At 47.1% G+C, this 12,656-nt stretch overlaps 1 protein-coding gene across 1 annotated transcript in view; it reads left to right on the top strand.

The window, feature by feature from the left end:
• The window catches only part of LOC130121760 (unconventional myosin-XVIIIb), a 73,986-nt gene that overhangs the window by 24,928 nt on the left and 36,402 nt on the right, over window positions 1-12,656 (top strand). The window contains exons 23-28 of the mRNA XM_056290638.1: window positions 1,441-1,584; window positions 10,112-10,201; window positions 10,301-10,420; window positions 10,568-10,673; window positions 10,767-10,891; window positions 10,986-11,140. Of these exons, the coding sequence (XP_056146613.1) occupies window positions 1,441-1,584; window positions 10,112-10,201; window positions 10,301-10,420; window positions 10,568-10,673; window positions 10,767-10,891; window positions 10,986-11,140 (740 nt within the window). The remainder of the gene's footprint in view (window positions 1-1,440; window positions 1,585-10,111; window positions 10,202-10,300; window positions 10,421-10,567; window positions 10,674-10,766; window positions 10,892-10,985; window positions 11,141-12,656) is intronic.

The raw sequence follows: 12,656 nt of genomic DNA, 5'->3' as shown, positions 1-12,656 counted from the left end.
GGTCTAGCATTAAACATCAAGAAGACCCAGGTCCTATAGCAACCGCCACCCAACCAGCCATCTACCCAGCCCACCATAAAAGTGGACAACAAAACTATTGAAAATATTGATTACATCCCGTACCTCGGCAGCCTTCTCCCCTCAAAAGCTGATATTGACTCTAAGGTCAACCATCGCCTGAGTTGTGCCAGTGGCGCTTACATCAGACTCAGGAAAAGAGTCTTTGAAGACCGAGACCTTAAGGCCCAAACAGAACTCCTGGTCTATAGAGCTGCTGTTCTTCGCATCCTGCTGTATGGAGCAGAGTCATGGACCACCTACAGCAGCCACCTGAGAGCCCTGGAACAATACCATCAAAGATCCATATGAAAGATCCTGAGGATCAGCTGGAAGGACAGACACACCAACATCAGCGTTCTGGAAAAAGCTAACATGGCTAGCATCACCACCACAATAATGTAGCACCAACTCCGATGGACAGGCCATGTCATCTGCATGTCGAACACGTCTCCCCAAACATCCTGTACTCCCAGCTGAAGGAAGGTCAGCGAGCTCCCGGCGGGCAAAAAAACATTTCAAGGACAATAGCAAGACCGGTCTGAAGAAATTCAGCATCACATCGAGCAACTGGGAACACATTGCACTGGATAGGTACTCCCGGAAGAAATCTGTGCAGGAAGGAGCTGCACGTCATGAAATGGAGCTCCACTGTGCAGCAGAGAAAAGGTGACAGCACTGCAAGGAGAGAATGAAAAAGGCTCAACCACTACCACAAACCACCACCACTTACCCCTGTCCACACTGCACCAAAGTATGTGATCGTGGATCGGCCTCTACAGCCATCTGAAGACGCACAAGTAGACAACCCAACTGAGACAACAGTCATACTTCCTTTGAATGACCGCTGATGATGATGTAAAGTGACAAAGCTCGAGGCGATATGGGACCAAGGTCTGTGAGGCACAGGTAATGGTTGTAGTAACCCTACTGGAGGGTGGTTAGATGGTTTGTTCTGAGCACAGGCGGCCACATAGACCCGGATGACCTCCTTCATGATGGGCCAACCTCTGTTGAAGGAATACCTGAGTGTGTTGGGTCTCCGGGTCATATCTGCAAAACCCAACCCGAGAGCAGACAGAATCTGACACAAACAGACAGTTAGGGGTCTTGAAGTGAGTGAACCTCTGTTTCAATATCCCTCCACATAGCAACAACCAAACAACGGGCCGGCAGGATGGTTTTGGGCCACAGGTTTTTAGTTCAGGGGTGAACTAGCGAGTTATGGCATGTTTACCATTTTTGAACCAGGACAGCAAGGGTGAAGATTAATCACGAGAAAAATAGCACCCATCTGACAAGCTGATCAGTGTATATGATTCAGATATTGCTTGTCAAACCCGCCCCCTTAGCAGAGGTGTATGTCTGTATGTGCATGTCCAGGTGCAGCAGATGGCAGTGAGCTGTGTGCAGAGGAACCTGCGTGCTCTGAGGGCTGTGGCTGAATGGAGCTGGTGGAAACTGTTCTGCAGAGTGCGCCCCCTACTGGACGTTAACATGGACAATCAGAGGCTGAGGACCAAGGATGTATGTAAACACAATTGCACACCACACACACACACACACACACACACACACTTATGCACGCAAAGACAGGGTGTTGTTTGTTGCAGAGGTTACATTACCATTTCCCACATTCATATAGAAATAGTTCTGAAAATGCTAGAGGGTTATTGCAGGTTTTGTGGTCTTAAATTATATTCATCTCACAACAAGACCACGTCACGACTTCGCAGTTATTTTGGGTCTTTTGTTAGGAAAAGGACGAAGAATACTGTGGTTTACCCATACATTGATTTGTTCAGTTTCAAGTAACCGAATTAACAAATCAGTTTTGGCAACACCAGTGTTGGGTTTTAGTCGGGGGTTTATTTAACAGTTTGTATTGGGGGTGAGTCTTCAGTTCAAGGAGTTTTTCTGTCCCCAGGGTAGATTTTCACAAACAAACAAACAAACAAACAAACAAACAAACAAAAACTCCAATTATTGTATTTGTTAGAGTTAGGCCGTGTTAGCTATGAAGAAAAGATTTGTGTCTCAGTGATGACATTTTAATACTTTTTCATTATGTTGAAAATTGAAATGTGCCAGAATTTCACTGTTCTGGGCTTGTCCCCAACCCAGACTTTCAACTTCTCCTCTATAATAAAGTAATAAAAATGGTTAAATTCATTAAAGCGCTACTTTGCATTTTCTCATAATAATTTAAAAAGACATATTTCAAATTCATAAGGTTTATATATGTGCATTTTGCACATTTTTATAGTTAAATATGGCTGTCCCTCATACATCTGTCATTACCATCACACCCAACACTTTACAGCAACAACGGTTTTTCAAACAACAACGTGGTTGCCATGGAAACGAGAAGTGCCAGAGGCACATGAACAGTCATGGCAGAAGCGTGACTTTTTCATGTCAAGTCAAGTCAAGTCAATTTTATTTGTGTAGCCCAACATCACAAATTACAAATGTGCCTCAGTGGACTTCACAGCAACACAACATCCTGTCCTTAGACCCTCTCGGTGGATAAGGAACAGCTCCCTATTGGAGACTTAAGATAGTGAATAATCACGGGGATCGCCAGTTCGAATCCCCATGTTACCGCCGGCTTGGTCGGGCGTCTCTACAGACACAGTTGGCCGTGTCTGTGGGTGGGAAGCCGGATGTGTTTATGTGTCCTGGTCGCTACACTAGCGCCTCCTCTGGTCGGTCGGGGCGCCTGTTCGGGGGGTAGGGGGGACTGGGGGTAATAGCGTGATCCTCCCACGCGCTACGTCCCCCTGGTGAAACTCCTCACTGTCAGGTGAAAAGAAGCAGCTGGTGACTCCACATGTATGGGAGGAGGCATGTGGTAGTCTGCAGCCCTCCCCGGGTCAGCAGAGGGGGTGGAGAAGTGACCAGGACGGCTCAGAAGAGTGGGGTAATTGGCTGGGTACAATTGGGGAGAGAAGGGGGGTGGTGGTGAAGAAACAGGTGGAGCAGCAAAGTAGTATGGGGTGAATTCTACCTTGATACAGTAGCAAGAGAAGGTGGGGTTGAGCAGAAAGTGCCTTGAGTTTTACAGATGACAGTCTCTGCTGGCAGCCTTTATGGATATCAGTGGTGTGTTGGGCGGAACAGTGTCTATTGTCCAGAGCGAGTCCAAGGTACCTGACGCAGTCCACAAGGTCTCATGTCCACAAATGTAATTAATGTGAAGATTTATACGTCCTGATCCGACAGTATGATTATTAAGCGTCATCACCAAACAAGTTACTACGTCATCACCAAACAAGTTACTAATTGAGTATTTTAGTTCAGAAATAAGAAATTTCACTTTATTCACGTATATTAATTGTACATTGTGTGCTAGCTAACAAGTTAGCTTAGCAAGTCTAAGACTTGGCCAACTTTTCCTCCAAAAACTTAAAATTGTCTTTACCATCATGTGTCATTACCATCACATTTCGCTGTCACAACTGTAAGCTACTAATAAGACACGTTAGCCCCTAGCTAACGGGTCTGACCCTTTAGCCGAGCGGTTAGTGATGTCGCCTTGTGGTGCAGTACACCCCGTATCGAATCCCGCACCGGGCAAGAAAATAACCGGTTACGCAACTTTGAAAAAGCATCATAATATCACGTTTATTTTGTAGGACGATCAAAGCTGCGCTACGGTATTTGTTCCAGACCACTTAATAGAGCTTTTGAAAACGAACCCCCCCCCCCCCAGATTTTAAAGACATTTAATTTTTATTTTTTCAAAATTTCAAAAGCCGAAAGTGTCCCGAATTGAAGAATCACCCATGAATACAATGTCCTATTTCAGGGTGGAGAGTAATAGTGTATTTGTGGCACTGTGCGTTTGAACTGACAAGGAAATGGTAGCCCCTAATTCTTGAACTCAGTGAAAGCTAAGGTCTCAAAAACATAACTACCTTGTCACATACCTGTATTAGTCTGTTATCTGGTCCTCTACTGGGATTTGTGGTTATTTTATTCCTGCTAAGCACAGCGTTGTCAGCAGAGGGCGCTCTATGCATTGTAGGCATCAGTAGCTGACGCCAGTATGAGTGAGTTCAAATACGCACACGACACAGTGCTTGTGAACTGAACTACTACTACTACTACTACTACTACTACTACTGCTACTACTGCTACTACTACTACTACTTTCGGCTGCTCCCGTTACGGGGCGCCACAGCAGATCATCCGTTTCCATCTCTTCCTGTCCTCTGCATCTTCCTCTGTCACACCAGCCACCTGCATGTCCTCCCTCACCACATCCATAAACCTCCTCTTTGGCCTTCCTCTTCTCCTCTACCCTGGCAGCTCCATATTCACCATCCTTCTCCCAATATACCCAACATCTCTCCTCCACACATGTCCAAGCCATCTCAATCTTGTCTCTCTTGCTTTGTCTCCAAACCGTCCAACCTGAGCTGTCCCTCTAAAATAATCGTTCCTAATCCTGTCCTTCTTCATCACTCCCAGTGAAAATCTTAGCATCTTCATCTCTGCCACCTCCAGCTCTTTTCGTCAGTGCCACTGTCTCCAAACCATAAAACTTAGCTGGTCTCACAACCATCTTGTAAACCTTCCCTTTAACTCTTGCTGGTACCCTTCTGTCACAAATCACTCCTGACACTCTTCTCCACCCACTCCACCCTGCCGGCACTCTCTTCTTCACCTCTCTCCTGCACTCCCCGTTACTTTGGACAGTTGACCCCAAGTATTTAAACTCATATGCCTTTGTCACCTCCACTCTTTGCATCCTCTCCATTCCGCTGTCCTCCCTCTCATTCACGCTCCTACTGACTTTCATTGCTCTTCTCTCCAGTGCATACCTTCACCTCTCCAGGCTCTCCTCAACCTGCACCTACTCTTGCTACAAATCACAATGTCATCCGCGAACATCATCGTCCATGGAGACTCCTGCCTGATCTTGTCCATCAACCTGTCCATCACCATTGCAAACAAGAAAGAGCTCAGAGCCGATCCTTGATGTAATCCCACCTCCACCTTGAACCCATCTGTCATTCCAACCACACACCTCACCATTGTCACACTTCCCTCATACATATCCTGCACCACTCCTACATACAGTGCTGCTTGAAAGTTTGTGAACCCTCCAGACATGGTCACTGTTTTTGTAAAAAACATTAAAATAAGCTTATTACACATACATCCAAATCCCAATTTGTAAAGCACACCTTCCAAATAATGGACACACACACAAAAAGAGATATATTTTCATTATTTAATTCAACAAAGGTTTATTTCACAAAAACTGAAAATTTAACATGTGCAAAAGTATGTGAACCCTTGTATTAGTAGCTGGTGGCTCCTCCTTTTGCAGCCATTACTTCAACCAAACGTCTTCTGTAACCACTAACCAGTCTCTCGCATCTGCTTATGGGGATTTTTGCCCACTCCTCCTTGCAGAACTCAGCCAGTTGAGAGAGGTTGGAGGGACATCTGGTATGTACCAACTTCTTCAGGTCTCGCCACAACATTTCAATTGGATTAAGGTCCGGACTTTGACTGGGCCAATCCAGAGTACGAATCCTCTTTCTCTGAAGCCATGCCTTTGTAGTTTTGCTGGAATGCTTTGGGTCATTGTCTTGTTGCACAATCCATTTTCGTCCCAGCTTCAACTCCCTGACTGATGGCAGGAGATTCTGGTCAAGAATTTGTTGATATGCCGGAGAATTCATGGTTCCTTGGATAATATGGAGTCGTCCAGGTCCAGAAGCAGAAAAGCAGCCCCAGACCTTCACATTTGCACCACCATGCTTCACTGTTGGGAGGAGGTTCTTTTCTTCATATGCAGTGTTGGCTTTTCTCCAAACATGTTGGTTTTGATTGTGACCAAATAATTCTATTTTGGACTCGTCTGTCCAGAGAATGGACTTCCAGAAGGTCTCTGGTTTGTCCAAGTGCTCTCTGGCAAAGTTGAAATGGGCAGCTTTGTTCTTTTTTGAGAGCAGAGGCTTCCTTCTAGCAACCCTCCCATGAATGTCATGGCTATTCAACTTCCGTCTGATTGTAGACGCACGCACATTTGTCCCAGATGCTACCAGAGAGGTCTGCAACTCTCTAGAGGTGATGTGTGGGTTGGCCTTTACCTGATTTATTATTTTTCTGGTGCTTCTGGGTGATAGTTTTGATGGCCGTCCACTTCTAGGCAGAGTTGCTGTCATGTTGAAGGCCGTCCATTTGTAAATTATTTGTCTTACAGTGGATGGACGGAGCTGGAATCTTTTGGAGATGGTCTTATATCCCTCCCCAGACTGATGGGCTGTCACTACCCTCTTCTTCATGTCCTCGGATATCTCCTTTGCTCTCGGCATTGTTGATTTGTATGGGACCACAGTGGTTTGGTTGGTTTCCTCTCTCTTTTAATTAGTGCAGGCCAAACCCTTTCCCAAGGATGTCTCATTTCATTGGTCTGCTTAAATGATTAATTAAGCACCCAAATGTGTTTCACCCGAGTCTGTTACCTGCTTGACTTAACCAATGCAGCTGGGGGTTCACTTACTTTTGCACATACACTAATTCCATGTTTCATGTAGTTTTTGGGCTACTTAAACAAGTCCCACTAAACGAATACCTGCAACTGATAAACATATATCTGACATTTCATACATCAAACTGGTGATTATAGAATAAGAAAATCATGGTAAAACAACAGAAACATCTAAACTGCTCAAGGGGTTCACATACTTTCAAGCAGCACTACATACTTCTCTGCAACCCCCGACTTCCTCATACAATACCACACCTCCTCTCTCGGCACCCTGTCATAAGCTTTCTCTAAATCTACAAAGACACAATGTAACTCCTTCTGGCCTTCTCTATACTTCTCCATCAACATTCTCAAAGCAAACATCACATCTGTAGTGCTCTTTCATGACATGAAACCATACTGCTGCTCGCTGATCATCACCTCTCCTCTTAACCTAGCTTCTATTACTCTTTCCCATATCTTCATGCTGTGGCTGATCAACTTTATACCTCTGTAGTTGCTGCAGTTCTGCACATCGCCCTTGTTCTTGAAAATCGGTACCAGTATGCTTCTTCTCCACTCCTCAGGCATCCTCTCACTTTCCAAGATTGTGTTAAACAATCTAGTTAAAAACCCCACTGCCATCTCTCCTAAACACCTCCATGCCTCCACAGGTATGTCATCAGGACCAACTGCCTTTCCACTCTTCATCCTCTTTATAGCTGCCCTCACTTCCTCCTTGCTAATCCACTGAACTTCCTGATTCACTCACTATCTCCACATCATCCAACCTTCTCTCTCTCTCATTTTCTTCATTCATCAGCCCCTCAAAGTACTCCTTCCACCTTCTTAGCACACTCTCCTCGCTTGTCAGCACATTTCCATCTCTATCCTTGATCGCCCTAACTTGCTGCACATCCTTCCCAGCTCGGTCCCTCTGTCTAGCCAATCGGTACAAGTCCTTTTCTCCTTCCTTAAGGTCTAACCTGTCATACAACTCACCATACGCCTTTTCCTTTGCCTTTGCCACCTCTCTGTTTGCTTTATGCTGCATCTCCTTGTACTCCTGTCTACGTTCTTCATCTCTCTGACTATCCGACTTCTTCTTTGCCAACCTCTTCCTCTGTATACTTTGCTGTACTTCCTCATTCCACCGCCAAGTCTCCTTGTCTTCCTTCCTCTGTCCTGATGACACACCAAGTACCTTCCTAGCTGTCTCCCTCACTATTTCTGCAGTGGTTGTCCAGCCATCTGGCAACTCTTCACTACCACCCAGTGCCTGTCTTAACTCCTGCCTGAACTCCACACAACAGTCTTCCTTCTTCAACTTCCACCATTTGATCTTCGGCTCTGCCTTCACTTGCTTCCTCTTCTTGGTCTCCAAAGTCATCCTACAGACCACCATCCGATGCTGCCTAGCTACATTCTGCCCTGTCACCACCTTGCAGTCTCCAATCCCTTTTAGATCATGCCTTCTACATAAGATATATGCTTGTGAACTGAACTGTAATGTCATATTTTCCAGCAGGTAAGCCGACTATAAACAGAACCAGGTAGTAGACAATGGTAGTACATTTGAGTAAAACTTTAGTTTGTAACTGTTCAGTCACAGCTGCACGAGTTCATCGCCACAAAATGGCCACACTCAGGTCTGGATCCAACACGGACACCCTACTACAGACTGAAAGCAGAACTGTCCGTAGTGGATGGATGTGTCCTGCGGGGAGACCACCGTCTACTGGTGCCACAGCAACTGCAGCCACAACTGATACGACTGGCTCACAAGACACATCAGGGCATCGTCAGATTGAAACAACATCTCAGGGACCTCTACTGGTGACCTGGGATGGATGCACAAGTCGAAGCAACAATCAAATCTTGCCTCACATGTCAGCAGCATGACAAGATAGCTGTTACACATACTATGCCAATCCAACCTGTTCCATTCCCAGATGCTGCATGGGAAAAAGTAGCAATAGACATTGTAGGCCCTTTTGATTCCACAGCCCCTGGTTGCCGTTCGTTTTGCCTTTACCCTCATAGATTACTTTAGCAAGTGGCCTGAGGTTGCATTCATGTCCCAAGTTACTTCTGCATCAGTGATCCACTTCCTGTCTACAGTGTTCAGCAGGGAAGGAAACCCAAAAGAGTTAATCTCAGACAATGGTAGTCAACTGATTTTACAGGAAATTTAATCTTTTCTCAAGGACAGGGGAACTGCACACAAATGCTCCTCGCTCTACTACCCCCAGGCCAATGGGGAAATTGAGAGATTTAATCGATGTCTGAAGGATAGTCTACTGACTGCGAAAATAGAAGGAAAGGAGTGGACAGCATCAACCAGAGACTTTCTCCAGGTCTACAGGGCAACCGGGCATGCCTCCACTCAGTGCTCCCCTGCAGAGCTGTTGCACGGACGTCAGATGCACACCAAACTCCATGTGACAGGCCTCCACAAACCACATCCTGTCACATCCCTACAAGCACAAAACACAGCACAAACAGTGAAAGAGAAGCAGAGGAAGATGAAGGAGTATGCAGACAAGAAGAGAAGGGCAAAAGCAGTGCACTTTCCTCCTGGGTCTTGGGTCAGAGTTAGGAGACCAGGTGTACTACGCAAGAGACAGTCAGAGTACTCTCGCCCTCTTCAGGTGCATGAGTAAAGAGGCCAGTGGCCTTTGTGTTGATACTGGCCTCTCTCCACTGGCTGCCTGTGCAGTTCAGAATTGGTTGTCAAGGTTCTCTTGGTTGTTTATAACGCTGTAAATGGGCTGACCCCCTCCTATAACACACTTTAACCCTCTATTCCACCTCCAGGCCCCTCAGGTTGGCTGACTTGGGATGCCTGGCTGTCCCCCAAACTAAACTTAAGCTCAGGTGACTGCAGCTTTGCTGCTGCAGCTCCTGGACTGTGGAACAGCATTCCCCTCCCTATAAGATCTGCCCCCTCCATCGACCCTTTTAAGTCCCAGCTCAAAACTTACTTTTCTTCTCTAGTGTTTGAGTCCTCCTGATGTAGCTGATTTCTGGCTTGTGCCTATGTCCATGTGTTGTTTATTCATGCCTATACGAGCTATGTGCCTTGTTGTCTATGTTAGTGTTTCCTGTATTTGTGTTTTAGCGACCTGGTCTGGGGTCTCATAACTGTTGCGTACGCACAAAACGGCGCCCGGAAGGGGCGTACGCCACTTCCCGTGCAACATTTGTGACCTATAAAAACAAACCTGATGGGAGAACGTGTGCGCCTGCGCGTTCCTGTACCTTTTTGTGTACCTGTATGTGTTTGTTTGTTCCTGTACCTTGTTTTTACCTGTACATGTACAGATAAATTTTTGCCGCACGCCATTTTTGGCTTTTGTGCGTATGTACACTTTTAGTGGTATAAACGAGACCCCTGGTCCGTACAGCACTTTGGTCAGGGCGGGTTGTCTTTAAATGTACTCTGCAAACAAACTTGACTTGACATCAGCCCTTGGCAGGCTGCTGTACCTCTAAATACATTTTAATTAAAACACGTCGATATAGATTTTGGTTAAAAATCAAGACCGTTTGTCCATTTGTCAGGATGAGATATCAGCTTTGAGACGACGACTGGAAAAATCTGAGAAGGAGAGAAATGAGTTGAGGCAGACTGCAGACAGTCTCGAAACCAAGGTTTGACAATGCAAAAAAATAAAATAATACAGACATACACACAAGGGAACAGGCACTGACACACACATGTGACCTCTGTCTTAATCCCTGTGTGTAAAGGTGACAGCAGTGACCTCTGAGCTGAGTGATGAGCGTTTCCGTGGCGACGCAGTGGGTCAGGCACTGGATGTAGAGAGGACTGAGAGACTTCGTCTCACCAAGGACACCAAAGAGCTGCAGGTGGGGTTGCTGAGTCTGTCTGCAGATCACCCTGGCTGAGACTCCATCACAAAACAGAACCTACAGCCATTCCAGATGATGATTTTCATCCCCACCTTGTGCAGCCTTAGAAAACGCCGGTTTCCTGTCTTGTTCGCTCATTATCAGGCTCGTCTGGACCAGTATAAGGCCACAGTGGACGCCCTGGAGAAGCAGCTGGACGAGGAGAGACAGAAGGTTCAGAGCAAAGAGAGTCCGGCAGGACCAGTGGCAGGTACCGGGAGAAATACACCGCTGGCTCCGCTCTACTGTTGCCCTGTGGATGCTCCTACCACCCATGTAAACACACACTCTTTCCCCCCCACAGGGGGCGAGCTGGCGCTGCAGCTGGAGTGCTGCCAGACAGAAGTAGAGTTTGTCCGCAGACGGCTGAAGCAGACGGAGGAGAGACTTGAAGCGGAGAGGCAGACCCGACAACAGCTCGACACCAAGGTGAGGCGAGCCACGCTGACATGGACAGCAGCACGGGCAAGGCTTCTACACTCTTACACGTTGTGTATGGGTCTACATGTATGTGTGTGTGTAGGTGGTGGCTTTACAGGGCCAGCTGGAGCAGTCCAGGAGGAGCGTGACGGAGTTGAAGCGTCAGTGTCGTCGTGCCACGTCCGACCTGCAAGACGCCCGTGTTCTCACCGAGTGTCTGCAGAGCCGCATGCACGAGCTTGACCGCAAACAGAGAAGGTGTGTGTCCATCTGAGTTTCCACCCCCTCCCCTTTTTCTCCCCGCTTGTACCCAGCCAATTACCCCACTCTTTGGAGCCGTCCCGGTGGCTGCTCCACCCCCTCTGCTGGGGCCTCATACAGCGGGGAGAACAAGTATGGGATACACCGCCGATTTGGCAGGTTGTCCCACTTACAAAGCATGTAGAGGTCTGTAGTTTTTACCATAGGTACACTTCAACTGAGAGAGACGGAATCTAACACAAAACCCAGGAAATCACATTGTAGGATTTTTAAATAGTTAATTTGCATGTTATTGCATGACATAAGTATTTGATCACCTGCCAAGCAGGAAGAATTCCGGCTCTCACAGACCTGTTAGCTTTTCTTTAAGAAGCCCTCCTGTTCTCCACTCATTACCTGTGCTAACTGGTTACCTGTATAAAAGACACCTGTCCACACACTCAATCACCTGTTTCAACTGGTTACCTGTATAAAAGACACCTGTCCACACACTCAATCACCTGTTTCAACTGGTTACCTGTATAAAAGGCACCTGTCCACACACTCAATCAATCAGACTCCAACCTCTCCACAATGGCCAAAACCAGAGAGCTGTCTAAGGACATCAGGGACAAAATTGTAGACCTGCACAAGGCTGGGATGGGCTACAGGACAAGAGGCAAGCAGCTTGGTGAGAAGGTAACAACTGTTGGCACAATTATTAGAAAAGGGAAGAAGTTCAAGATGACGGTCAGTCTCCCTCCCTCGGTCTGGGGCTCCATGCAAGATCTCACCTCGTGGGGCATCAGTGATCATGAGAAAGGTGAGGGATCAGCCCAGAACTACACGGCAGGACCTGGTCAATGACCTGAAGACAGCTGGGACCACAGCCTCAAAGAAAACCATTAGTAACCCATGACGCCGTCATGGATTAAGATCCTGCAGCGCATGCAAGGTCCCCCTGCTCAAGCCAGCGCATGTCCAGGCCCGTCTGAAGTTTGCCCATGACCATCTGGATGATCCAGAGGAGGAATGGGAGAAGGTCATGTGGTCTGATGAGACCACAATAGAGCTTTTTGGTATAAACTCCACTCGCCGTGTTTGGAGGAAGAAGAAGGATGAGTACAACCCCAAGAATACCATCCCGACCATGAAGCATGGAGGTGGAGACATCATTCTGTGGGGAGGCTTTTCTGCAAAGGGGACAGGACGACTGCACCGTATTGAGGGGAGGATGGATGGGGCCATGTATCGCGAGATCTTGGCCAACAACCTCCTTCCCTCAATAAGAGCATTGAAGATGGGTCGTGGCTGGGTCTTCCAGCATGACAATGACCCGAAACACACAGCCAGGGCAACTAAGGAGTGGCTCCGTAAGAAGCATCTCAAGGTCCTGGAGTGGCCTAGCCAGTCTCCAGACCTGAACCCAATAGCAAATCTTTGGAGGGAGATGAAAGTCCATGTTGCCCAGCGTCAGCCCCGAACTCTGAAGGATCTGGAGAAGATCTGTATGGAGGAGTGGGCCAAAATCCCT

This window comes from Lampris incognitus, chromosome 12, assembly GCF_029633865.1.
Source record: "Lampris incognitus isolate fLamInc1 chromosome 12, fLamInc1.hap2, whole genome shotgun sequence".
Classification (NCBI taxonomy): domain Eukaryota; kingdom Metazoa; phylum Chordata; class Actinopteri; order Lampriformes; family Lampridae; genus Lampris; species Lampris incognitus.
Note: the sequence above shows the minus strand (reverse complement) of the source record. Positions and strands in the feature narration are given on the sequence as shown.